The sequence below is a fragment of the Chrysemys picta genome, unplaced genomic scaffold (genome assembly GCF_011386835.1).
Source record: "Chrysemys picta bellii isolate R12L10 unplaced genomic scaffold, ASM1138683v2 scaf1, whole genome shotgun sequence".
Lineage (NCBI taxonomy): Eukaryota > Metazoa > Chordata > Testudines > Emydidae > Chrysemys > Chrysemys picta.
Genome location: NW_027052708.1, coordinates 4,155,777 through 4,183,757, shown reverse-complemented (window position 1 = coordinate 4,183,757; position 27,981 = coordinate 4,155,777). Strand labels below are relative to the sequence as shown.

At 46.1% G+C, this 27,981-nt stretch overlaps 2 protein-coding genes and 1 long non-coding RNA gene across 3 annotated transcripts in view; all 3 read right to left on the bottom strand.

The window, feature by feature from the left end:
• LOC122173448 (deleted in malignant brain tumors 1 protein-like) overlaps positions 1-27,981 on the bottom strand; it is a 492,944-nt gene that overhangs the window by 64,698 nt on the left and 400,265 nt on the right. The window lies entirely within an intron of this gene.
• LOC135977472 (deleted in malignant brain tumors 1 protein-like) overlaps positions 1-27,981 on the bottom strand; it is an 89,555-nt gene that overhangs the window by 37,713 nt on the left and 23,861 nt on the right. Inside the window, exon 3 of the mRNA XM_065578726.1 lies at positions 27,241-27,266. Coding sequence (XP_065434798.1) covers positions 27,241-27,266 — 26 coding nt within the window. The remainder of the gene's footprint in view (positions 1-27,240; positions 27,267-27,981) is intronic.
• On the bottom strand, positions 5,750-6,991 carry LOC135977515 (uncharacterized). Its single transcript, XR_010594981.1, has 3 exons — positions 6,864-6,991; positions 6,386-6,476; positions 5,750-5,820 (listed from the first exon to the last, which is right to left on the bottom strand). It is a non-coding gene; the product is annotated as an uncharacterized LOC135977515 (long non-coding RNA).

Here is a 27,981-nt window from a genome sequence, read left to right as displayed (position 1 = left end):
GGTTCCCAATCATGCTGGAAAGGCGTAACGAGTGGGGTACTGCAGGGGTCTGTTTTGGGACCGGCTCTGTTCAATATCTTCATCAACGACTTAGATATTGGCATAGAAAGTACGCTTATTAAGTTTGCGGATGATACCAAACTGGGAGGGATTGCAACTGCTTTGGAGGACAGGGTCATAATTCAAAATGATCTGGACAAATTGGGGAAATGGTCTGAGTTAAACAGGATGAAGTTTAACAAAGACAAATGCAAAGTGCTCCACTTAGGAAGGAAAAATCAGTTTCACACATACAGAATGGGAAGAGACTGTCTAGGAAGGAGTATGGCAGAAAGGGGTCTAGGGGTTATAGTGGACCACAAGCTAAATATGAGTCAACAGTGTGATGCTGTTGCAAAAAAAGCAAACATGATCCTGGGATGTATTAACAGGTGTGTTGTGAGCAAGACACGAGAAGTCATTCTTCCGCTCTACTCTGCTCTGGTTAGGCCTCAGCTGGAGTATTGTGTCCAGTTCTGGGCGCCGCATTTTAAAAAATATGTGGAGAAATTGGAAAGGGTCCAGAGAAGAGCAACAAGAATGATTAATGGTCTTGAGAACATGACCTATGAAGGAAGGCTGAAAGAATTGGGTCAGCCTGCTCCCTGCTTCTCCTCCCTGCAGCACTGGTAAAGGTCAGAGGAGGCGAAGACCCCCTGAGGCTGCAGGAGGCTCCTAGGTGAAATGAGGGTCATTGGAATGGTGTGGGCCTGGGGCTGTATCATTCATTGCTAGGATGGGGGCAGGCCAGTGTGGGGCTGGGGGTGTAGCATTGATTGATTAGGAAGTGCTGCAAGACACATCTCTGTCCGGGATCCCAGCTGACTTCACAGTGGGGTCTGAGCTTGGAGCTCTGCTACACAGCCTCATGCTTTGATGGTCACACCCATAGTAATGTCACAGCTATTCTCAGTATGCTTCCTTTCTCTTCACTGGACGCTTGTCAAGTTATTGACTTCTGTCCATGGAGACCAAGATCATTAGGAAAAAGGAATGAAAATGTGTTTAGTGAATTTGAAATTGTGACCCTAATAAAAAATGAACCAAGGTGAAAAATTCAATCAGTTGGAAAATGTCATTTCATTCCTTACTAAGAGTCACAATAAGGAGAAGGCAGCGATGTGACACCTCTATGATATCACTGGGACAAACAGATATCAAGGGATGGTCTGGATGCCTGCAGGAGGCACAATTTACCTTGGCACCAGCTACCCACCAACTTAAACTAGAAATCGCCAACTAAACTGGCAGAGCTTTAGAAACTTCTCTCACCAGGAGAGGCAGGAGATGATCTTCCATGTTATCCCTTCTGGATCCCACGGCTTCATCAGCGATTGCTGTCTACGTGAAGGGTTAGGAGAGCTAGTGGTGAGGGGAAGGTTCTCACTGCACAGCTCTCCAGAGCAAACATGGAGCTAGCCCTCAGCTGAAGAACCCCTCACCCTTCTCAGTCACCAGGGAAGGGAAGGGGCTCTAGGTGAGTTCTAGTAGAAATCCAACAAGGATCTGTCAAGTGTTATATGCATGTCCTTACCCAGGGGCGTCTCTCTTAGTTGCTTTTGTGTCAGCCAGGGAAACATTGTTGGGAGCCAGAACACTACAGGGAACAAAAGGTGCTAACACACCAAGGGGAGTCATTGCCATAAGTGATGGAGTCCACAATGGTATGTATTCACAAACAAATCATGTGAAGGATCATGTCAGTTAGTCAGGGCAAACCCTACAAATCCCAAGATGTTGTGATTGAGGGCGGCAGCACCTACAGGAGGAGCAGGACACATCTCCCTCCAGGACTGAAGTGATGCGAGTGCAAGGGGGTGAGGGCAATGCTATTGCATAGGCTCCAAGGGAGATGGGGCCCAAGAAGGAGAGAAGAGAGAGATAGACCAATAGCTAAACGTGCTACATGACAATAACTACCAACGAATATTAGATGTGGCTGCATTTCCCTTTCTGACATGGTGCCATGGGCAGGAAAAGGCTATTGCAGTAAAATGCTGCTGGAACAGAATCTGTTTGCTGTTTTTTGGAGGCCGAGCAGAGGCTCTTGCTGATGTGACCATTCCAGGTGGTCCCTGGACACCGGATAGAGCTTGGATGCAGTGATCTCTGCTCTATATGTCTCTGGTTTTCCCATCGGTTTCTGCACTATGTGAACTGTCATTTAAAAAAAAAAAAGGTTTCTTGCCCCTGTAGCAGTAAAGGAAACCTTCCAAATGTGGCATCTTGTAGTGATCTGTGCCTGGGTCCATACAGACAGCTTGAATCAATCACTCTCAGATGGGGTCTGTGCCTGAATAAGGCATTAAATCTGAACCTGGTGACTACAGAAATTTCTCCACAGTTAACAATGGCACCTCTGATCATTGCAGCAGAAACGTCCAGCCTATTGGAGTTGTGGGGAAAGTCCTCACTGGTACCAAATTATAAAGAAGAAGCAAAGCAGAGACCAGGTGTGCATCTCCAATAATGAGAAGATTTACTGATGACAACTAATACATATTCAGGATATGGACCTGGAGAAAAGCTTCATGGAAGGAAACATCAGGCCTAAGTTCAGGTAAAAATGACACACGTTGTCATGGACCCCTGTGATTAGAAGGGAGAAGTGCAATGAAACGGCCCTTTCTGTGACTGAACATAGAGGAAAATAGTTAACATGATCACTTGTTCATCGTTCACCACAGTCCTGGAGGAAAAAGCAAAGCAGAAACATCAGTGAGAACAAGGCAAACACAGAATTCATAGATTCTAGGAGAGCATGAATTCAGTCTTGAATACTGTGTACAGATGTGGTTGCCACATCTCAAAAAAGATATATTGGAATTGGAAAAGGTTCAGAAAAGAGCAACAAAAATTCATAGGGGTATGAAGCATCTGCCATATGAGGAGAGATTAATAAGACTGGGACTTTTCAGCTTGGAAAAAAAAAAACCTAAGGGGGGGAATATGATAGAGGTCTATAAAATCATGACTGTTGTGGAGAAAGTAGATAAGGAAGTGTTATTTACTCCTTCTCATGGCACAAGAACTAGGGATCACCAGATGAAATTAATAGGCAGTAGTTATAAAACAAACAGAAGGAAGTATTTTTTCACACAACGCACAGTCAAGCTGTGGAATTCCTTGCCAGAGGATGTTGTGAAGGCCAAGACTATATCAGGGTTCAAAAAAGGAATTAGATAAGTTCATGGAGGATAGGTCCATCAGTGCCTATTAGCCAGGATGGGCAGGTATGATGTCCCTAACATCTGTTTGCCAGAAGATGGGAATAGGCGACAGGGGATGGATCACCTGATGATTACCTGTTCTCTTCATTCCCTCTGGGGCACCTGGCATTGGCCACTGTCGGAAAACAGGATACTGGTCTAGATGGACATCTGGTCTGACCCAGTATGGCCATTCTTATGTTCTTAATCTCTTGACCTCTGGGTTAGGGGCCCAGCTCACTTCTGCTGCACAACTATATTGAGGGCAGCATTGTGAAGCTGGACCAAGGAATCCAGCTGTTGGATACGTCTGTAGCTCCAACAGCCCAGCCCTGCAAGTAGCAGCCAACATGGTGTAAGAATGCTGCATTTCCAGGAATTGAACCAGGGCCTCACATATCAGGTGATATGTCTCCCACTGAACCACCAATACTCCAGCCCCAAGAATGACGTCAGTATGAGCCAGCTTTCTCTCCAGAAAGCATTTCACAGATTCACTGGCTAGAAATGGGATTTCCATGAGTCCCAGCTCCCTGTGAAATTGCCAGGTGGGTACCTGGAAGAGGCAGGCTTTAAAGGGCTGATTAGAAAAGCACTGCATTTTGGAAGATGCTAGAGCTTATATAATACTCTTCAGCCATTTTCCATCAGTCTGATTTTATGCACTTGGGCTCCAATGCTGCAGAGGGCAGAGCTCTTCCTGGGAACTGCTGAGTGCCCCCAACTCCCATCAATTTTGGGAACTTGGCATCTGGCAGGATTGGGCTCTTACATGAAAACAACCTTGTCTCCCTACTCTTTGATCAGGCTGGTGGAGACTAGATAACCCTAACCTACAGGAACTTCTATCAACCTCTTTACCCCACCTCTGTGCATCTACTCAGTGCAGCTCCCCATTTACCTCACCTTTCTTCTTGCTCTCCACTCACCACCTTCTCCTCGTATCTGCTCAGTGTCTCCAGCTCTCACTTACCTTTCCAGACTATTCAATGCTTTCAGGGGCAGCTTCATTGCAGAGTGACTTGTATTCTGCAATACCATGTTCGTCTGGAAGAGATGGGAACATTCCCATTGCACTAAGAAGTCACTCCATCTCTGATGCCCATCACACAAACCTCCCCTCCTTGTGGAGTATCCCTAATCCATAGAAGCTCAGAATGGATCTCTTTGAAATCTTCCCAGTTCTAGTCCATCACCTATTCCACATTCAGCACATATGGCCTGAGCCAAAGCTCATTGAAGAAAACAGGTGTCTCTCCATTGACTTGAGTAGGTTTGGCTCAAACCGCTATTGAGTTCCAAGGCCCTCATCAGCCTCCCAATTGTAATGGCCCTCCATCAGCTTTAATAAATGCAGTGACACTTCCCCCCACTTGGTGTGTGGTCTAAACAAAGCCCTCCTACCTGTTTCATAGTAATCGTAGATCAGCACTGAAGCTGGTTTGATGTTGGACACAGGAAGGTCTTGTTCAACAGAGAAGGAGAAACTGATAATCTTCCGTGAGACCTGTGAATGTGAGGGACAGAGATGGGCATCAGCTTTTGTTCATAGAACGCTGACTCCTCTGTAAATGGTCAACCCCAGGGACTGCTGAGCTGTGGTGGGTTCCCAACACACACATCTCCTGTGTGCATGATGCACTCCAGCCCTGGCATCCATTATTTACCTGCCTGTATCTGTCATTTTAGAAACAGTCTTCGAGAGTTTTTTAAAAATGTTATTGGTTCCAATTTTCCTCTCCTTCTTGCATTGCTGTGATCCTCAGTCATCATGAGTCCCAATACACAGGGCTCAGAGGAAGCAAAAACAACTTCTAAATCCCCAATGGTCATGACATTGAAGTCTAAAGTCTTGCAGTCCCTCCAAGCATGGAAGTGAGGGTGTGTATCCCATGGAGAAGCTGGGAATCTCCCCTTTCCACTGGTGTAAACACTCCCATTGCTAGTCCTGCAGGGTCTCAAGGGAATCAACTTTAAAGATGCGACATTTTTTTCTGACTAGAAAAGCTGCTTCTGTGGCAGGACTGTGTTCTGCTAGCTCCAGACCTGAGGCAGGTGCAGTTTGATTGGAGGGAAGGTGGAAATTCTCTATGTGGCAGGTGTGAGGAGAAGGAGCATCAACATTTCCAGACCAGATAAAATTAGTGCTCCATCTAGTGCAGTATCCGGTCTGTGCTGGTGGCCTGCACCGGCTGCTTTAGAGGAAACCCCCTAGTGGAGCTGTGTGCACACTGGGGAGGTTGCTCCCTGGCCCCCAGCAGTCAGTGTCTGAAAGGAGGAAACATTTTGTGTGTGTTTTATTTTGAATAAAAGAACAGGAGGCTGCTGGAAGCTGCTGAGGGATTTGGAATGTTAGAATAGTTTCAGGGTAGATGGATTAATGGGCAAAGGTGCATGATCAATGCAGTTGATCACACATATGTGGAGTGGCTATGCATGTATCTTCTATGCAAAATTAAAACCTGCTAAACCCAAACCAAAGAATTGATTTTCCAGAGCTCACACTCTCCAGATAGAAGAGGACGTGGTTTTGCTTGGTTTCTACCTGCATCACTTTCTGATCCTCACGAAGCTTTAGATGAGGAAATGTGGGAAACATTAAAATATTAATAATCACTGAAAGCAAGACACCCCAGAATCTGCAGTAAATGAATGAGCCAAAGTGTTATCTAATGGATAGCATGGGTCAATAAAAATAATCACTTGATAGAGACCCAAGTGTGTAGTGGCTTTGTCAGGAAATGCACATACCTAAAGAGTTATACAGGAGACAGTCAGTTTGGAATTCCAGTTGGTTAATCTAATCCAGTGATCCTCAACCTTGTCCATATTAGGACACCTCCCTCCCCTGAATCTCACTCCCATTTAAACAGGCTCTATCTGCGAACTCCGTCTAGTTTAGCAATCTAGGAAACAGGGTAGTTGTGACACCCTGACCCCTGCTCAGGACTCCTGGAGGGTGTGACCCCCAGGCTGAGAATACACAATCTATTCAAGTGCTACAGACACATTAAAATCCCTTGGAAAGTGTTTTCTCAGTGCTAACCAGGCCCCCTCTTTTATCCAGTCCATGTTGTAATATTCTGTAACCCCCTCTTCCCCTGAGGTGGCTTATTCATGTCACTGCCATTCCTTACCTTTTGCAGTGATGAACTGACAGGTACGAAGCCAGAGAGCATCTTGACATCGATAATGGCCATGTTGGAGATATTGCGTTTCCCGGCATAACTGAAATGGGAGGGACTGGGTCACTCTGGACCATGAATGTGGAGGAAACACAATGATACCTTCGACTCCAGAGCACACACAGCCTGCAAAGGCCTTTTTGAATTGCATGTAATTGCTGATCATTTATTAACATGGAAGAGGTGCGGAAATGACCAATGATAGATGTCCAAGAAGGGGACAAATATTCCCAGGGAGGGACAGTTGTCTGGAAAGAGGGGGTATCCCTGGGGTTTGGGGTAAGTGTCTAGCAGGCCAAGGTGATTAGAACCCTCAGGTATTTTACACAGACCATCTAATAGCACTTTAATATTTGTAATCTGTTCTTTCAAAAGCCATCCCATCTTAACCAGCCAGTTCTTGTCATCTAGGCAACTGAAGGGAGGTTACCTGGTTGAGAGGATGATGTCAAACTTTGCCCGGAAACTGTCTGCGCAGGAAGCATTTACCGTCTGCACTGAGAGAGAGAACCCAGAAGTCTTATTGGGAAGAAGGATGTTGTATCTCAGGGTTGTCTGGAACAGATGAAAAATGGTAATGAAAATTAGAAATCAGTCTGAGCTATTGACCCACCTGTTGTGGTGCCTCACAACCCCTTTTTTGCTCCATGCCTGGAGAAATCCTGACTGAATGCACCAATTCCCCAAGGGTAACATTTAGTGACTGGAGAACTACTTCAGCAAACCACCAAACTGCCAAGCTTTCCATCAGTAACATTAAAAGCCTTCCCTTCCCCACAACTGAGGTTCCATCCAGCTGAACAATGTAAGGAATAAGTGTGCCACCAAGTGGCCAGACAGAAGTGTGGGGAAAAAACATGTTAATTCCCATTAGCCTTTTGATCTGCCTAGGGATTTATAGGGTTCTCATCACCAATGTATCTGCATCTTATAAACTCTGTGAAGTAGGGAAATGCTATCACTGTGACCGAGTAGGATATGTCTGGATCAGATTATGAATTCTATTGTACACTATGTGTTGAACTCTAGTCTGGACTCGTGCAAGGGTAGCCTGTTGCATTGCATTCCAGACAGCTGCCCTAGCTCCTTTCTGAAGACCCATCATCAGAGTCATCTGGGGCTACTGATTCTGAATGACTGAACTATTGGTCCAACCCCGTGGAACAATGGTCTCTACACTGGGCCCACAAGGGTAGGGGGCAAGCATAACTGGGGGATCTGGAGCATCTCAGTTCGAGCACATGGCTCAGAGTCATGGCCCTATTTAAGAGCAAGATTCTGCTCTGTGCAGGGGCCCATCCACTGCAACATGTAAGAAGGGCTTGAAAGAGAAAAGGCAGGAGAGAGTTTCAGGCTAAGCAGAGTCTGACAAACCAGGGACTTACAGAAGGGATGAGATCAGACTCGGGACAGCGCATCTCAGGGCTTCTGTTATTCTCAAAGATCTGTAATTCTTGAATGCTTTAAAAGTAAAGCCACGATTTTGCTAAGTCTGTGTTCCTTACTTTCCTGCCAGAGTCCCAGTAGAAGCCCAGAGACCCTTAGCCTAGTTGGGAGTCTGATGGAGAATGAGTAAGCAACTGGGAGGCTTGAGAGGTTTCAGGATCCAGGGCAGCTGGATGGCAGCACCCCATATCCCAACAGATCTGAGCTTCTGAGTGTGCTGGGGAGTCTCAGTGACTAGACTCTACCCAGATCCAATTGACTTGGATTGGGCCCTCTCACAACAATGATTGGGCCCACTCACAACAGACTGATGCCTATACGGAGGGTACTGCACCAGGTTGTAACAATACCCATTTTACAGACGGGAACTAGGGCACATAGAGATTAAGTGATTTGCCCAAAGTCACATAGGCAGCTTTGCCAAAGCCAGAAATTCAGCCCAGATCCCCTGAGTCCAGTGCATCGATCACATCACCATTCTTCCTCTCATTGATTGTGTTGTCTGTAGATGGCAAAGTAGGGTTCAAAGTTTGTTCACCTTTAGTATGATGTTTGTCTAGGAGGATCCTTTCACCATGACTAGCACACTATATGACCCCGATGTCAACTCTGTCCACATATCTATTCCAGTGACATCATCATAGGACCTAATCACATCAGCCATACCATCAGGGGCTCGTTCACCTGCACATCTACCAATGTGATATATGCCATCATGTGCCAGCAATGCCCCTCTGCCATGTACATTGGCCAAACCGGACAGTCTCTACGCAAAAGAATTAATGGACACAAATCTGACATCAGGAATCAAAATACTCAAAAACCAGTGGGAGAACACTTTAACCTGTCTGGTCATTCAGTGACAGACCTGCGGGTGGCTATATTACAACAGAAAAACTTCAAAAACAGACTCCAACGAGAAACTGCTGAGCTAGAATTGATATGCAAACTAGACACAATCAACTCCGGTTTGAATAAGGACTGGGAATGGCTGAGCCATTACAAACATTGAATCTATCTCCCCTTGTAAGTATTCTCACACTTGTTATCTAACTGTCTGTACTGGGCTAGCTTGATTATCACTTCAAAAGTTTTTTTTCTCTTAATTAATTGGCCTCTCAGAGGTGGTAAGACAACTCCCACCTGTTTATGCTCTCTGTATGTGTGTATATATATCTCCTCAATATATGTTCCATTCTATATGCATCCGAAGAAGTGGGCTGTAGTCCACGAAAGCTTATGCTCTAATAAATTTGTTAGTCTCTAAGGTGCCACAAGTCCTCCTGTTCTTCTTTTTGCGGATACAGACTAACACGGCTGCTACTCTGAAACCTTACTATATGGGTTAAGATTCAAGGTGCAGCCACTCAGCAGGAACAAAAGGGGCAGTGCTATTCCAAATGGCTTCTATTGTTAACGTCTTGGCAGCTGCTATTTTAATGGATGAAGTGTTTCTAAAGAGAGGTGCACAGAGTTTTGGCCTCTCAGAGTTAGCCATTATAAACTATAGCAGCTCTTTGGGTTTTTTGACCTCATAATACTTGTGTTCCCAGTTCTGGCTGCATCATATGACATTTTCCCCACCCATTCAATGCTGCACTGCTTCACTAGAGCTTTTCCTGTGGACCATCCTTGTTGCAGTGATTTACTCAAGGTCACTCTGTGAGTCAGTGGAAGAGACCGGAAAAGGACCCACGTCTTCTCCCTCCCATTCCTTTGTTGCAGTCCGAAGACCACAGGTTAAGGACTGAATTCTGATGTGTTTTCTGCCAGAGAGATGGGTTCCTCTGGGAGGATGCAAATCAAAAAGCCCAGAGTGAAGCATGTGAGAGCTAGGGACAAGACATGGTCAATAGAAGGGAACTGGCTCTGGGATAGACTGCCAGAGGAGATCAGGTGAATACAGAGCCTGACTATCTTTAGGAAATCCTGCAAAACCTTCCTCTTTGGAAAAAAAATAAATCTTTCCACCATAGCAACAGTGAGACTCACAACACTGCTGGTGCTCATCTATCAAACATCTACCAAACAAATGCCTGCAAAAAAAAAAAAAATGTCTGAAAACATCTAACAAGTTTACCTATCCAACCACTCAAACTAAAACATCCCAGGCAGATTTTTACCCCAAATAGGAAGATTGCTATTGATTTAACATGGAAGCGGTTGGATAATACAAAGATGGGCAGTAGTATAAAGCCCTATGACTGACAGATAGACAAACCATACTCCTTCAACTGGAACTCAAGTTTTACAAATAAAGAGGAGGATGTTTGTGTGTGACACATGTCCAGTTACCAGTCATCACCTAAGAAAAACTAATCACGTGTGATACAGAGAAAAAACACCAAGGACCAATTCTTTCTTTCTTTCTGAACTGGACTTAAAGAAGTTGATATATTTGTCCAAAGAGTCTTAAGAAAAGAAATAACAAGGGAGATAGGAAGGAAGGGGGAGAGAGAAAGACTGGACAGAAGAGAGGGACACAAAAGAAGAAAGGCTGTATTATGTGCTGAAGAAGCCACACGCTGAAGGGTAGGGTGAGCACTTACCTGCACAAAGACACATCCGTTGCCATTCACTTCCAGGGTATAATTCCCTGGGACATCAGGCAGGGAACTCCGCTGCAACAGTAGCCGGTTCTGGCTATTCACCTCAAAGACTTTCTCAAAAGACTTGCTGGAGCTGATTTTAACTGTGTTTTGGCCGTTCTCAGAGTAGGTTGCTGCACCATAATCAGCCAGCGCTTGAAGAGCAATAACTGTGTCCTGAAAAAGTGTAGAATAATTGTCAATTACAGACACACTGTGTTGGGATACTGCATGGGGTTATTAAACACATGGTTCCAATACAGACCACAGTCATTTCACGGCTCACAAGATTTCAGTGCAGATGAGCCCAAACCCATCCCAATTCATCTTGGAAACTGAGTCCTGTAGAGCATTAGGGCACATCTCCAGAACGCTTCAGTGCACCAGGTGTGTCTGATAGCAAATCATACACACATCAATAATAGGCTAGAACCAGGGACTAAAGGAATTCTCTGAGCTCCTATTCATGTGAAGATCTAACTGTACCTGTTACTATTCAATTGCTGCCATGTGACTTTCACCTTGGCACATTTAGGACCAGATTGTCTTCTGGACAGCAGAACTCAACTCTAATGTTCTGCTTCCCCAGCAGGTGACATTTACACACACATCATTCTGCAAAGAGCTTGAGTGCATTGGCACTTTGTACGTAGAGGTTGAGGCTAGGGGTGGCAGCTGGCAGGGTGTGGGGAAGCCCGCAATCCCTTCATAGCTGTTATTCCAGCTTTTGGAATAGGGCCTGGACTATCTGTGGGAGAAAGTGACCAATGGATCTTTTTAGTCACAGTCCTATTGGCTCTCTCTCTCAATCTCTAATGCAGCTGGCTTATGTGAGCAGCCGCCTGTGATTTCCTGGGCGTGATTAGAGGGCAGAAGGTAGTTGCTGTACCTGGGTGGAAGAGAAACCCCCATTGGGATTCTGCTGTCTGATGATCCACTGCACAATCTGTGAGGCGAATGTTAGGTCCTTTTGAGCCCGTTTGGGTTTATGGAGCACTGCCAGAAGCACATAGCTGGTCATCTCAACCTCAGCAGAGGGGGCACGGGAATAGAAAGAGGGGAACGTTTCTGCAGGGGGCTTTACCGCCCGTTCCCAGTGCACTGAGCCACCTGAGAACAGAAAGGAGATTGTGAAGAATCAGAACAGCAGCTTAGTAATTAGTAGTCTGTGCTGCCATGCAGAAGCCCCAGTCCCAGTCTCTTTGAGTATGTCTTCTTTTGGTGGCATGTACAGTTCAGAGACAGATAGTCCCCCTAGCATAGATATAAATAGTAGAGCAGGCAGAGAGGCGCTGCTTAGGTGAGTAGAGTACAGACATGCTTGAAAGCTGTGGGTATGTACCCAAGTACTTACCCTACACAGCTTTCTACTTGCCCAAGCTGTGCCTCTCCCAATGTAGTGTTCCAGTGCCTCCCTGCGGCTGGAGCATTTCCCCACTTCAGGGAAAGACACAGGCAGTGTGAAAAGGTTCTGGCAGGGTTGAGGCAGCAAAAATGGCTCTGCCAGCTACCCACTTCTGGTGCTTTTCCTCATCATAGTGAAAGGATCCGGCTGCAGGGAGCGGCATCCCCCCCACCCCACCACCACCAGAAACTTTCACTGACACATGTAACTACACAGTACAGTGTAGATGCAGCTGCTTTTCACTGTGGCATGCAGCTGCACACACAGTACACAGCACCAGCAGTGGTGTATAGTGTAGACGTAGCATTTCTTTCTCCAGAAGGTTGGGAGGACCATGGAGAACAAACTCAGTGCTCTGCACTCCAGTAGGAGATATAAATGTTTAGGTCTCAGTCCTCTGGCCAGATTTGGATGATTTAGTTGGGGATTAGGTCCTGCTTTCAGCAGGGGGGATGGACTAGATGACCTCCTGAGGTCCCTTCCAACCCTGATATTCTATGATTCTACCTGCTTATGTACTCTGGTGTAACTCCAGAGAAACTCCACTGGACATAGGAACATAAGAATGGCCATACTGGGTCAGACCAATGGTCCATCTAGCCCAGTATCCTGTCTTCTGACAGTGTCCAGTGCCAGATGCTGTAGGGGGAAACGAACAGAGCAAAGCAATTATTGAGTGATCCATCATCCCTTGTCATCCAGTTCCAGCTTCTAGCAGTCAGAGGTTTAGGGACACTCAGAGTATAGGGTTGGGTCCTGGCCCATATTGGCTAATAGCCATCAATGAACCTCTCCTCCTCCTTTTTCCTACCCAGTTATACTTTTGGCCTCCACAACATCCCCTAGCAATATGTTCCACAGGTTGACTGTGTGTTGTGGGAATAAATACTTCCTTCTGTTTGTTTTAAATCTGCTGCCTATTAATCTCTTTGGGTGACCCTTAGTTCTTGTGTTATGAGAAGGAGTAAATAACACTTCCCTATTCACTTTCTCCACACCAGTCATGATTTTATAGCTCTCTATCATAGCTCCCCTCTGTGGTCTCTTCTCACCTCTTTAATCTCATCTCAGATGGAAGTTATTCCATACCCCTCATTTTTGTTGTCATTTTCTGTACCTTTGCCAGTTCCAATAAATCCAGTTACTCCTTATTTACAGATGTAAAGGAGGGAAAAATCTGATTCCTGCTCCCTGGCTCTCTCTAGGACTTGGAGAACTGCAAAGGCTAGGTCTGGTGCACCAGGTACTAAATCTTGCCAGCTCCACTTCCTGATCACAGCATCTTCCTTTCCTGAGGTGAGCAGGAAGTCAAAGGTGGCTGGATTTGGGACTCTGAGGGAGATTGCTCAGTGCAGTCAAACCTCAACTATCCAAAACAAAGTTTGTTGAAACTCTCCATTATCTGATAGTTGGTTAAGTCTCCTGATGTTTCACTGAAGCTCTGGTCATGGAGAACAGAGGAACGGCTATGTCATACCCGCCCAGTGGTCCATCTCGTCCAGTACCGTGTCTCTGACTGTGGCCAGAACCAGCCACCTTCAGAGAAAGGTACAAAAAATTGTAGAGTGGGTAGTGTGATAGACCCAGACAAGTTGGGAAGAGCAGAGTAGCAGAAGAGAGAGTCAGGTGAGGCAGTTAAGCATCTGACTCTAACTAAGGCCCCTCTGATGCTATAAAAGGGCTCACTCCAGTCAAACCAGAGGGAGTGGAAGTGTGTGTGAGGAACTGGGAGCAAGATGAGTGCAAGAAGCTGAGAGTGAGTAGGTGTACTGCTGGAAGACTGAGAAGTACAAGGGGTATCAGACATCAGGAAGACGGTCCGGTGGTGAGGACAAAGAAAGTGTTGGAAGGAGGCCATGGGGAAGTAGCCCAGGGAGTTGTAGGTGTCGTGCAACTGTACCAGGAGGCACTCTAAACAGCTGCAGTCCACAGGGCCCTAGGCTGGAACCCGGAGTAGCGGGTGGGCCTGGGTTCCCCCCATACCTCCCAACTCCTGATCAAACACAGGAGGAATTGACCTGGACTGTAGCTTCTACCAGAGGGGAAGGTCTCGGGACTGTTTCCTGACCCACAGGGTGAACCTGTGAAGCGAGCAAATCTGCCAATAAGCTCAGGACCCACCAAGGTAGAGGAGGAACTTTGTCACTATATAAAATATTTTTAATTTTTATAGCGGCCTTCACTTCCCCTCTAAGACAGGTTAGTTTACTTTTTAACTGCTGCAGCCTTCTTCTTTCAACCCCCTGCTAATAAAGCAGGAGAGGGATTCATTATTATTATTAATAATAAAATTACATGTTTATTATTGTACCACCTAAAGGTCCATTCAGGTCACAAATACAGACACGCTCCCAGCTCCAGAAAGCTTACTGTCTAAAAAACTGAAGAACAGATGTGAGATTGGAGAGGGGAGAAATAAACACCGAAGCAAATTCACACTGTGATGATTGGTGCAATTTCGTGTTTTGTCATTACTGTTTGTTTAAGTAGGGGGAGGGCTTAGTGAGGGGGAATGGCAGGATTGGGGTGGGGAGGTTGGTAAAAATAAGGAGAGGGAAGGAAGGGGAAGAGGCACAGCCACACCTCATGTGCCAAGCTAGTTGCTGTCAAGTCTTTTTCCAGAATCACAACAGAGCGGCGTCTCAAGGAGGGATTCAAAAGAGGATCAGATGTTGGTTGCACGGATTTTTTTGGGGAGTTTTCTCCATGCAGAAAGGGCAGCATGAGAGAAAACACAAAAGTAAACACAAACACACACAAAAATGTTAAAGACGTTTCCCTTAATCCAAGTATTTGTAACAGTTCTCTTTAGGAAGAGCCTGAGATAGGTGAGGTGCCAGCCAGTCATTATTATGTGCTATATTCCCCTTGCCTTGTGCCTCTTCCTATAATTGTCTGTGTCCCAAGAATCAAGTCAACTTGTTTCCTAGGAATCTTCCCCCTACTGACAGCACTGATGGGCATGGTGTGTGCAGGACATCCTGCTACTGCAAGAGAGGGTCATGGCCTACTCAGGAAGCCCTAAGCTCTGCCTCTACCACAAAGAATCATGGTCTAGGCAGGAAACCCCAAGGTCTATCGGAGACTCCCAAGAAATAACATATGCATAAACACTATATTCAACACAGTAATTATATTTAACAGGAGACAAATATAACATAACAGGGTAAAACACTATTCTTAGGGTCACCGGTGCCCATGCTGATAATACCCATGACTTTCTCCAGTCACATGACCTGATGTAGCAAATGTAAGATTAGTGTCCCCTTGGTACGTGTACTTTGTTGGGGCCCTTGATGACTTGTGACCATGATATCTTCTCTGCAGTGATTTAGCAGAGTAGCTGACTGGGTTCAGTACAGCCCAAAGGACTCACAAATGGGAGAAGGTGGTAAATCCCTCCACAGGTTTAATATGCAGCAGGTTATAAAATCCCCAAACCCTTATTCGCTGGCTTGAGGACACAGTTCAGGGAGTAGGGGGTCCCCAAAACAATTTCCCTGACTAACTAAAAGATGGTGCACTCACAACCTCCATGAATGATCCTCAGGTTCAGAGATGACTCTGGCTCCTCGGTCACTGCAGAGGGGCTGATCTCTGCTGGCAGGGATCCTTTTCAGGCAGAAATCAGGCTGCTTCTGGTCCCAGGATTTCCCCTCACCACAAAGAGGTGCAGTGCTCAAGGTGCAGATTACACAACTATACTAAAATCCAAACTGTAGTCTCCTACCCCAGCCTCGAGACACACTCACAGCAGGCAGCAGCCCTGTACTAGCAGCCAGAGCAGAGCTGACCATGTGGTGACTGGTCTCACCTAGGGAGCTGGAGGGCTAACTCAGCCTGGCTGGGGAAGTTTCCCAGCAAGACTCTACAAACTGGGAGTTATCAGTGGAGAGAGAAAAGCCCAGCTGAGGGATCTTGCTTTCAGGTCCCTAGAGGCCAGTTCTCAGGGGGAACCCTGCATGCAGGCCTGGGACTTACTAGCTCCCCACACAGCCAGTCCTGCCTTGCTGTGGTTGGCTCCAGACTGCCTCTAAAATGGCTTCTCCCCTTTCCTGAGCTCCCTGGGAAGGGCATCTCACTCCCTATTGGTTGGCAGGCAGACTCTGAGTCTGCCTTGGCTCCCCATCCCTACCAGGGACAGTGTGCCTCTCCCTGAGCTGCCAGCAGACAGAGCCCCAGGAACCTAGGTAATCTCCTTGGGGGTTACGCTTTCCCTGGGCGAAAGTTCTTGCCGTCCTCAGCAAGGGTCATTTAACCATAACACAAATTTGCAAGGTCCTTTTCGTCAGGTAATAGTAGACATTGCTTAGTGGACAATAAATGTTGTTTGTCAACAAGTAGGTATTGCTGTGTCCACATACAATATTAATTTAAAATGTTAAATTATTATTCACTTTACATTAATAAGCCATTCTTACTATATTGAAATAAATGACTTAACCTTGGAGTCTCCATTGTTAACTATCAGGCACAACCACCCGCACCCATCTATTTACTAAGTGCAAAGGGACAGAGGTGGAGGTCCCTGAAACATCATAAGAGAGTTTCTGTACAGGTTCTTGCTCTCATTCTGAACGTCGAAGTACAGGAGCTTCTTTATTCTCAGGGCTCTCAGCAGTAATGGCTGCAGGACAGTCAATGATTTCCCTCTTGGCAGGTTGCATGTCATTTCCCATATCCTCTGCAGACGGAACCATACTAGCTTCTAAACCATTTGCCTCTTCAGGCGGTGCCAGCAGGCAGGGGTTATCATGCTGTATTTTTGACTGATCGTGTGGTTTTTGGAATGATGGTGTGTTTTGACTGATGGTATTTTTGACATGACTGTGCTGCTGTAAGCTTGTAAGTGCAGACACGGCCTAAGTATGCAGTGCCATACGCTTTGTGGGGCAGAAGTACTTTTCTATGAGTCTGTGAGGTGTCAGAGAAGCTCCATGGAGCCTGAATGGAAAGGTCTGGAAGTGGTACAGCCCACAGGTCATGGCGAATGCAGTTAACTCCTTGGAGTCAGGTGCCAAGGGGATTTCCCAATAGCCCTTTGTAAGGCTGAGAGAGGTGATGTATTGAGCCTTACTCAGGCCTTCAGGCATCTCGCTGATCCAGGGTATAGGATAGGCATCAAACTTTGGCACTGCATTTAATTTGTGAAAATCAATGTGAAAGTGAACACTGTGGTCTGGCTTAGGGACCCGCACAACTGGGCTGCACCAGTTGCTATTTGATTCCTTAGATACACCAAATTGCAACTGAGTTTGTAATTCCCTCTTGGCTGTGTCCTTTAACCACTCCTGTACCTGGAAGCAGCCCTTCTGGACACAGCTCTCAGGTTTCAGATGTACGTGGTGTTTGATTAGGTGGGTTCACCCTGGTTTAGTAGTAAGGCCATTTGTGAAATGCTTGACCAATTCTCTGGCCCCCTCCCTGAGAGGCATCTCTGTGCATGACCCGGTCTCTGACCTCTGCGGATCAAATTTTGCCTCTGGTGTTGGCATGTGGGCAAGACACACATCCTGGACCCTCCAGGGCTACACCAGCTTGATGTGATATATCTGGGACCCCAGCTGCTTGTGCACCACTTGAAACTTGTTGCTCACCCCCCACAACTTATCTGAGGATCTCAAAAGGCCCTTGCCCCTTTCTCAGCAGTTAGTGTTCTGCAGGGGGGAGCAGCAGGAGAACCCTATCCCTGGCTGGTAAACCCACAGGAAGTGTTCCTATTTTACTCTTGTTCCTGGGAGTGCTGTGCCACTCTCAGCTTCTCCTTGGCAAAGCCCCCTACCAGATCCAGTCTCTCTCGCAACTTGAGGACATGCTGTATTACATCCTAGCTAGAAGTGCCTTTTTCCTTCCAAGACTCCTGTGAAAGATCCAGTACCATCTGGGGTTGTCTGCTGAACAGCAATTGAATGGGAGAAAAGCTGGTGGAGGATTGTGGAACCTCCTGAATTGCAAATTACATATACAGGGGCATTTTGTCCCAATTCTGGGATTCCTTATGTGACAGGCATTCCCAAGGTGCAGCCTGGAACTGGGTTACCGCTGTGCTCCCTTAACTCTCCAGCCTGCGCTGTCTCTCATAATGCCTTGCTAGTGACAAGCAGCAAACCCCTCCAGGTGCTACTACCACTCGGCACAACAGCATGTGGAGCCCCACACCCAGCTAGATTGCATGAATGATCCGGAGCCACTCATGAATTAACAATAGAGAGAGACTCCAGCCAAAATACCCCCAGCTCCCCAGCTTTGCACCCATGGACTACTCCAGTGGTTATCAAAGTTTTGTACTGATGACGCCTTTCACATAGCAAGCCTCTCAGTGCGACCCCCCTTTATAAATTAAAAACACTTTCCCCCACATTTAACCCTATTATAAATGCTGCAGGTGAAGCAGGGCTTTGGGGTGGAGGCTGACAGCTCGCAACTCCCCCCCCCCCCATGTAATAACCTCACAACTCCCTGAGGGGTCACAACCCCCAGTTTGAGAACCCCTGAACTACACTGTCCTGCCCTGGTCAAAAGCCTGACCAGTATATGAATTTATTACACAATCCACCCCTCCCTCAATGTGGAAAGGACAATGTACAAGCCTTTGTTAACTGACCTGAGATTTTCCCCCAAGCACTTCACTCAAAGCACACTGTTATCAGGTAAAATATAAAATAGATTTATGAACTACAGAAAGATATATTTTAAGTGATTATAAGTAATAGCGTACAGATCAAAGTAAATTACCATAAGAAATTAAACAAAAACACAATCTAAGTTCTCTAAACTGGATAGGATCTGTATCAAGCTGTGTCTCACCCTGTTCGATAGTACAAACATCCATCAAGCTTCCATACACAGGCAGGATTCCGTCTTTCCTGCCGAGGACCCCACCCCCCTCCTCAGTTCAATCTCTGTTCCTCAGATGTTTCCAGGTGCTGTGTTGTAGGGGGAGTGATGTCACTTCCCCCCGTACTGTAACCAGGATGACGTAAGCGTTCAGCCGAAGGGGTTTGCCACATATTTCTGAGGAACAGGCACAGGCAGAGTTGCACTACATTTGGGGGCAATCTTTGTACTTGTTGCCTTCTCGTCACAAGTAAAACAAAATAAGGAAACTCCCCAGTCTTCTTGGGCTGGGATTCCTTTGACTGTCAGCCCTCATTCATTATAGCTGGCCTATTGCCAGGGCTATGCACGGCTTTCAGACCCTTGCGGTATTGTGGGTGCACCCCATAGCCCAATGTGGCCTGCCCCCAGGTGATTCTTGGGGCCCGGGCCTCTTCCCCATTGAACCTGAGCTGTGGATGTTTGATTGCCCAGGTTTTCCCAGAGGCTCACACTCCAATTCAGTCTTGAGAAAGTTCTCTACGAGGCAGACTGCCTCCTCCAGGAAAGTTTCCCGGTGGCAGCCAACCCACTCCTTGGGCCATGCCAGGGTAGTTTGGCAAAACTGTTCTAACATCACCATTTCCACTGGCAAATAAGTCTCTAATTTCAGCCAGAGAGAACACAAATCCCAGAGTCATTGGGCTGCAGCCCTTGGTGGGAATCTAGAGCCAATGGGTTCAGGTTTGAATGGACGATGATAGCCCTCTTCACTAAGATCTAGGCAAGTTGGTAGGGTGGCTGCAGTGTCCCATTGTCTTTTGCCATCTCAACTCCCAGGGCATGATACACTGCCTGGGCCTCTCCTGTTGAGTAGGGCGCAATCTTAGTGGCCCATTCCTCCCAGGGCCAATAGTATGTCCTGTCCACCTGCTCAAGTCTCCAGGAAGGGCTCAAGAACATCTTCTGTCCCCATTTTGGTGAGGACTCCCCCCTCCCACAGAGGTAACCACAGCCCCGCACCCACCTGTGGCCTCCAGTTCTGCAGGGTTAATAGGCGAAGCATAAACTGCTGCTGCTCCCTGCTGCTTTTCTTGACACTGTTGTTGTAGCTGAAGCTGCTGGTGTAACTGCTGCTGCTGGGTCACAATCTGCTGCAACTGCTGATGTTGTAGCTACAGTTACTCTCCCATCCACTGTAAAGGGGATTCAAGATCCATTGTTTCCTGGGCAGTGGCAGACACAGCCGGCATTCTCCACCCGTCCCCTGGGCCTGTCCACCAGCCTGGGGGCAGAACATCCAGCCCCATCCAACTCTGCTTTAGCCGCCTCTGTTATTCCTCTGCCACACAAAGGCAAGGTGTATGGAAAAGTAACACAAGTGATAGTCCTGATTGGGGCAGATACTGCAGGGTCCTCAACCCCCAGTAGCTCAAGGGTCACAGCCCTCCCTTAGCCTCAGGGGGCTACAGGGCCCTTCCCTGTTACCGCCTCCTCCTGCTCCTGCTGCTCAGGGAAGTGTTTGTCTTTTGTTCCCCCAGGCCTGAGTCCTCTCTTACATCTTCCAGCTGGGAATCGGAGCCACTCATTAGCTGCTGCTTAGCTGCATCAGCTGGTTTCCTACACCTGCCTGCTGGGCTTCTCCTTAGGCCAGGGCTTGCTGCTCCCTGGCTGGAGAGGCCCTTCATAGAGCAGATCCCCGTGCTAAAGAGAGCATTTGGGTCTATTGGCTAAAGAAGTTTGAGGGCTCTAAACTCAAAAATGGCTCCTTTTGTTCTTAGTCCCTCCAGTGTTCGGAGTAGCAGGACTTTGTACATTCCTCGTAAACAACCAAGATTGCACCAGAGAAAATACCAGACTCCATCTGCTTCCATCTGGAACATCCTCAGAGCCCCAAACTTTGACTAGCTGCTGGGGTCGAAAAGAGACAACAGCCCTAGTCAGGATTAGGGCCTCACTGCATATTGAGCACTGTACAAATATACAATAAAAGGTAGTATCTGGCCTGCAAACTCATAGTGTAAAAGTGTATGAGTGCGAGAGAGAAAACACTCCCCAGCTCCTAGCCAATGTTTCACAGTTTTGATTAGAACTGTATGTTTTTTGTGAGTGCACATGTGTGATTCTCAGCTGCTGTTGCCTCTTATAATGGTGGTTTTGTAAGAGATGGAGCTAATAGCACAGTTTACAGTCAGGAAAGGAGGAGTATGAGTCTCCTACAGATGAGGGGCTGCCTACTGTGGTTTCAATAGTCACATCTGGCTTTTGAAAGGATTAATCTCTGTCTCTCAAATGAGAGGATGTTGGGACACTTTTTTAACTACGCACCTTGGGATAAATCTCTCCAGATCTGTGGGTCTGTGTGTGTTTCCTGTATGTGCCAAAGAGCCCGTGTAATACATTTCCATTGATAGTCAGAAATGTATTAACTTCTGCAAGAGATGAGCATGTCAGGGGAAAGCTGGGGAAATACTTTTCTAGTGAAAAAATTTCATCAAAAGTGCTGGTTTGAAAACAGTAAATTTGGAAGAAATTTCCTTCTTGTGACAAAATTTCAAAAAGACAGATATTGGTGTGGTTTTTTAAATTTTTGTTTTCAAATGTTTGATTTTTGTTTTATTTCACACTTTTTTTTCTCTGTTTCTATTGTTTACTGACTGAATTTTGTCCCATGTGGCCAGGAGGTTTTCCTTGCTCGGTGAGTGTGCCCACATACTGGAAGAATGTGTGCTTGGCTCAGCTGACCTGCATGTTGCACGGAGTGAACTGTTGCTTTGTGATGAACATTGGTGCTAGGCCAACACACAGCACAAGACTGATCATCTGTCAGGGGTTCTGAATAGAGCAACTGCACCCGCCCCTTCACACACACCCCCGCCCCCCAATGTCTTTGAGCAGAGGGAAATGATTTGGGGCTGGTGATTGTCTCACTGACTGTTGCGAATTGCAGCTGCTTGACTGGGATTATCATTACACAGGGGTCCTGTGCAGGCCTTGTACATTGTGGAGCTGGGCACCTGCTAGCAGGGTTCCCTGCAGGATGGCTGGGCTGCACTCCCCTTCCCTTCCTCTCTTCATTATCCTCCCCCTCCTCCTCTTTCTTCTCTCCCACCCTCCATCCACCTCCCTCCTTTCACACTCGGTAGGGGTTATTTGAGGACATTGCTTTGGGGGCTTGTGGGGTTGTGTCTGTGTCTCTGGCGGCGGCGGCAATTAAAAAAAAAAAAAAAGCAGTGATCAGAGGCGGCAGTTCAGCGGCAGGTCCTTCACTCCTAGAGGGAGTGAGGGACCTGCCGCCTCCAAATTACCGCAGGTGCTGCCCCTCTCCCATGGCCGTCCCAAGCACCTGCTTGTTAAGCTGGTGCCTGGAGCCGGCCCTGTCCTCCATGGAGACAGAGATCTCAGATGTCTGATGCCTCATACGCTCTCAAACAAGAGTGTAACCATCTCTCAGCCTTTAGCTGTTCTGTCTGCTGTGGGTAGAGAACACTGTCCCAAGCAGGCAGTTGCTGGAGGAGAGAAGGTAGGACCAGGCATCAAAGACCTAAAGGAATTCCTGGGAACACACTGTGATGTGCAGCTGCTCTAGCATGACAACCCCCATGGACATGATGTGCAGCTCAAGTGTCTCTTGCTAACTTTAAGAGTTAACATAAGAACATAAGAACGGCTGTACTGGGTCAGACCAAAGGCTCATCCAGCCCAATATCCTGTCTACCAACAGTGGACAATGCCAGGTGCCCCAGAGGGAGTGAAACTAAGAGGTAATGATCAAGTGATCGCTCTCCTGCCATCCATCTCCACCCTCTGACAAACAGAGGCTAGGGATACCATACCTTACCCATCCTGGCTAATAGTCATTAATGGACTTCACCACCATGAATTTATCTAGTTCTCGTTTAAACCCTGTTATAGTCCTAGCCTTCACAACCCCCTCAGGCAAGGAGTTCCACAAGTTGACTGTGCACTGTGTGAAGAAGAACTTCCTTTTATCTGTTTTAAACCTGAGACCCATTAATTTTATTTGGTGGCCCCTAGCTCTTATATTATGGGAACAAGTAAATAACTTTTCTGTATTCACTTTCTCCACACCACTCATGATTTTATATACCTCTATCATATCCCCCTTAGTATCCTCTTTTTCAAGCTGAAAAGTCCTTGCTTCTTTAATCTCTCCTCATATGGGACCCATTCCAAACCCCTAATCATTTTAGTTGCCCGTCTCTGAACCTTTTCTAATGCCAGTATATCTTTTTTGAGATGAGGAGACCACATCTGAATGCAGTATTCAAGATGTGGGCGTACCATTGATTTATATAAGGGCAATAAGATATTCTCTGTCTTATTCTCAATCCCTTTTTTTTATGATTCCTAACATCCTGTTTACTTTTTTGACTGCTGCTGCACACTATACGGATGTCTTCAGAGAACTATCCACGATGACGCCAAGATCTCTTTCCTGATTAGTTGTAGCTAACTTAGCCCCCATCATATTGTATGTATAGTTGGGGTTATTTTTTCCAATGTGCATTACTTCACATATATCCACATTAAATTTCATTTGCCATTTTGTTGCCCAATTACTTAGTTTTGTGAGATCATTTTGAAGTTCTTCACAGTCTGCTTTGGTCTTAACTATCTTGATCAGTTTAGTATCATCTGCAAACTTTGTCACCTCACTGTTTACCCCTTTTTCCAGATCTTTTATGAATAAGTTGAATAGGATTGTTCCTAGAACTGACCTTTGGGGAACGCCACTAGTTACCCCTTTCCATTCTGAAAATTTACTATTTATTCCTACCCTTTGTTCCCTGTCTTTTAACAAGTTCTCAGTCCATTAAAGGATCTTCCCTCTTATCCCATGACAACTTAATTTACGTAAGAGTCTTTGGTGAGGGACTTAGTCAAAGGCTTTCTGGAAATCTAAGTACACTATGTCCACTGGATCCCCCTTGTCCACATGTTTGTTGACCCCTTCAAAGAACTCTAATAGATTAGTAAGACACGATTTCCCTTTTCAGAAACCATGTTGATTTTGCCCAACAATTTATGATGTTCTATGTGTCTGACATTTTTATTCCTTACTATTGTTTCAACTAATTTGCCCAATTCTGATGTTAGACTTACCAGTCTAATTGCCGGGATCACCTCTAGAGCCCTTTTTAAATATTGGCGTTACATTAGCTATCTTCCAGTCATTGGGTACAGAAGCTGATTTAAAGGACAGGTTACAAACCATAGTTAATAGTTCCCCAATTTCACATTTGAGTTCTTTCAGAACTCTTGGGTTAATGCCATCTGGTCCCGGTGACTTGTTACTGTTAAGTTTATCAATTAATTCCAAAACCTCCTCTAGTGACACTTCAATCTGTGACAATTCCTCAGATTTGTCACCAACAAAGGATGTCTCAGGTTTGGGAATCTCCTTAGCATCCTCAGCCGTGAAGACTGAAGCAAAGAATTCATTCCGTTTCTCTGCAATTACTTTATTGTCTTTAAGTGCCCCTTTTGTATCTCAATCGTCCAGGGGTCCGACTGGTAGTTTAGCAGGTTTCCTGCTTCTGATGTTCTTAAAAAACATTTTGTTATTATCTTTTGAGTTTTTGGTTAGCTGTTCTTCAAACTCCTTTTTGGCTTTTCTTATTACATTTTTACACTTAATTTGGCAGTGTTTGTGCTCCTTTCTGTTTACCACTTTAATAGACTTTAAGGTCAGAAGGGACCATTATGATCATTTAGTCTGACCTCTTGCACAACACAGGCCACAGAATCTCACCCACCCACTCCTGGATCAAACCTGTGTCTGAACCATTGAAGTCCTCAAATCATGGTTATGGTCACTATTTCCAAGCGGTTCTGTTATAGTTACCTCTTGGACCAGATCCTGCGCTCCACTCAGGACTAAATCGAGAGTTGCCACTCCCATTGTGGGTTCCTGTACCAGCTGCTCCAAGAGGCAGTCATTTAAAGTATCGAGAAATGTTGTCTCTGCATTTCATCCTGAGGTTACATGTACCCAGTCAATATGGGGATATCTGAAATCCCCCACTATTATTGAGTTCTTTATTTTGATAGCCTCTCTAATCTCCTTTAGCATTTCATCGTCACTATCACTGTCCTGGTCAGGTGGTTGATAATAGATCCCTACTGTTATATTCTTATTAGAGCATGGAATTACTATCCATAGAGATTCTATGGAAAATGTGGATTTATTTAAGATTTTTACTTTATTTGATTCTACCTTTTTTTCACATATTGTGCCACTCCCCCTCCCGCTCGACCTGTTCTGTCCTTCCGATATATTTTGTATCCTAGAATGATTGTGTCCCATTGATTGTCCTCAGTCCACCAGGTTTCTGTGATGCTTATTATATCAATATCCTCCTTTAACACGCAGCACTCTAGTTCACCTATCTTATTATTTAGGCTTCTATCATTTGTGTACAAGCACTTTAAAAACTTGTCACTGTTTATTTGTCTGTCCTTTTCTGATGTCAGTTTCTTTTTTATGTGAATGTTTCTCATCTGATCTGGCCCATACTTTATCCTCTTCCATCCTCTGCTCCTGACTAAAACCTAGAGAATCTCTATCAATAGACTCTCCTCTAAGAGACGTCTCTCTCCGATCCACGTGCTCCTCTGCAGCAATCAGCTTTCCCCCATCTCTTAGTTTAAAAACTGCTCTGCAACCTTTTTAATGTTAAGTGCCAGCAGTCTGGATATACTTTGGTTTAGGAGCAGCCCATCCTTCCTGTATAGGTTCCTGTTGTATCCTTGGGGGCAGCAGGCTTAGGAAGAAATCACTGGAGACCAGAGAACTTAAAATAAGCCTTAAAAAGCAACCATTTATTTACACACACTGATCTAACCAAATCAGCTAAAACTGGCTGGGCTATCCCTTAATAATCTAACTCAGTTGCCATAGCAACAAGGTGCTATTACCAGGACAACCAAATACACAACATATTCCCCATCCCAAAAGTTTCCCCAGTTCCTAAGAAATCGAAACCCCTCCGCTCTACACTATTGTCTTATCCACTTATTGAGACTCTGAAGCTCTGCCAACCTACCTGGCCCTGCGTGTGGAACTGGGAGCATTTTGAGAATGCCACCATAGAGGTCCTGGATTTCAGTCTCTTTCCTAGCAGCCTAAATTTAGCCTCCAGGACGTCTCTCCTACCATTCCCTATGTCATTGGTACCTACATGTACCACAACCACTGGCTCCTCCCCAGCACTACACATAAGTCTGTCTAGATGCTTCAAGAAATCCGCAACCTTTGCACCAGGCAGGCAAGTCATTATACGGTTCTACCAGTCATCACAAACCCAGCTATCTATGTTTCTAATGATTGAATCTCTCATTACTAGCACCTGCATTTTCCTAATGACTGGAGTTCCCTCCCCCAGAGAGGCAACCTCAGTGCAAGAGGATACCCCAACATCATCTGGAAGGAGGGTCCCAACTATGGGAAGGTTTCCCTCTGCTCCCATTGACTGCTGTCCTTCCCTGAGCCTTTCATCCTCCTTAACAGTGCAGGGGCTGCCCGACCAATGGTGGGACAAATCTACAGTGTCCTGGAAAGCCCCATCAACATACCTCTCTGCCTTCCCTAGCTCCTCCAGTTCTGCCACCCTGGTCTTCAAAGCCCGTACATGGTCTCTGAGGCCCAGGAGCTCCTTGCACCGAAGCACACATACGCCACCTGCCCACAGGGAAGATAATCATACATGCTACACTGAGCACAATAAACAGGATAGCCCCTACTCTGCTGCTGGGCTTCTGCCTGCATTCTCTCCTACAGATACGTAGGTTAATGATAGAGTTTCTGTTTAAATCAAGAAGTTTTGATTATAGTTTAGTAAAGGTTTTAAACAATGGCAAATGAACCTCACCCCTTTCCCACTCACCTTCCAAACTCCTTCTCAAAACTCCCTTTTGGCAGCACCTGTTTGCTTGTTCACTGCTTTATAAAGCCCTGGCCTTCTTGATAGCCCCACCCCCTGACTAACGCTCAGCCAATGAACAGAGGTTTCTAGATTTCAAACCTTGTTCAGAAGCTCACAGCTTCCAACTGCTGGCCACAGCACTGCAATGCAATGCAATGGCTAAGAGGACTAGTGTGAAGCTTAGCTTTATAAACATGGGCATGTCAAACAGGAGCAGCTCTGTATGCAGCACTGGTGAGACCAATTCTGGATACTGGGTCCAGTTCTGGTGTCCATGCTTCAAAAAGGATGTTGAAAAAAGAGTTCAAACATCTGGGTGTCAGGACCCAGAATCATGAGACTGGCTTAAAAATCATGAGATGCTTTCAAACAATACATTTGGGCTCTTGTCTTTGCCTTTTTTGTTGAGCCTTTAGGGGGCCCCTGTGTTTAAGCTTTTCTCCACAACCACGAAGGCTAGAACATCGCTGTGTTTAAATGAAGGCTGAGACTCTCATGCAGTCTATGGGTGCCAGAGCTGGGGCTCTAGAAACTCCTAATAAAATCGTGTTGGCAACTCTACAACATTTCCTTTCCCCACACACTCACTGCACACCAGGGCACAGGAGCTACACTAACCACAGGGGATTCTCCTGGGAAAGAATTCGGCTCCCATTAGAGAGCAGGAAGCCAGGACTGCTCAGGCCACAGCAGCCCTGAGAATCAGCTCCCCTGTGTGTGCCCCACCTCATAGAGATATATGGGGGAGAGAGGAGAAGCTGCTCCAGCTGCTCTGGCAGATTCTAGAGTGCAGCTCATCACCCTCCTGGGAATATGCCCAGTGGGACTCAGGGGCATCTCAACCCAAGCTTTGCCTGTCCACGCTCATGAGGTCAGGTCAGATCATGGGGCAAGAAGGAGATTAGGGGACAAAAAGCAGCCTCCCTTGTGGGTTCCCCAGAGACTGTAGAGGTGAGAATAAAGGAAAGGATTTCATGTGCTTTCCCTTGGCCCACTGATCAAAGCAACTCAGGCTGCACAGGGCTCCTCCCTCCTCCCCTAGCAGGCAGGGCCATAGCGAACCAAAGCATGTGCCATGACAGGGAAATCACTCTCTGACAGACACTAATGGAATAAGGAGAGACACTAATGGAATAAGGCCTATAGACAATCTTCCTGGGAAAACGGGAAGGCCTTATTTCCTATGAGCAGGGCAGAGTTGGACTGAAAATCCAATTGCTTTTGTGAGATTTTTTTTTTCAATTTCCCATTAAAACATTTTGGTTTTCAATGGAAACCTACACCCAAAAGTAAAAAATCAAGGAATGTTTTTTTTAATTTTTGAAAACCCCACAGTGAAAAGCA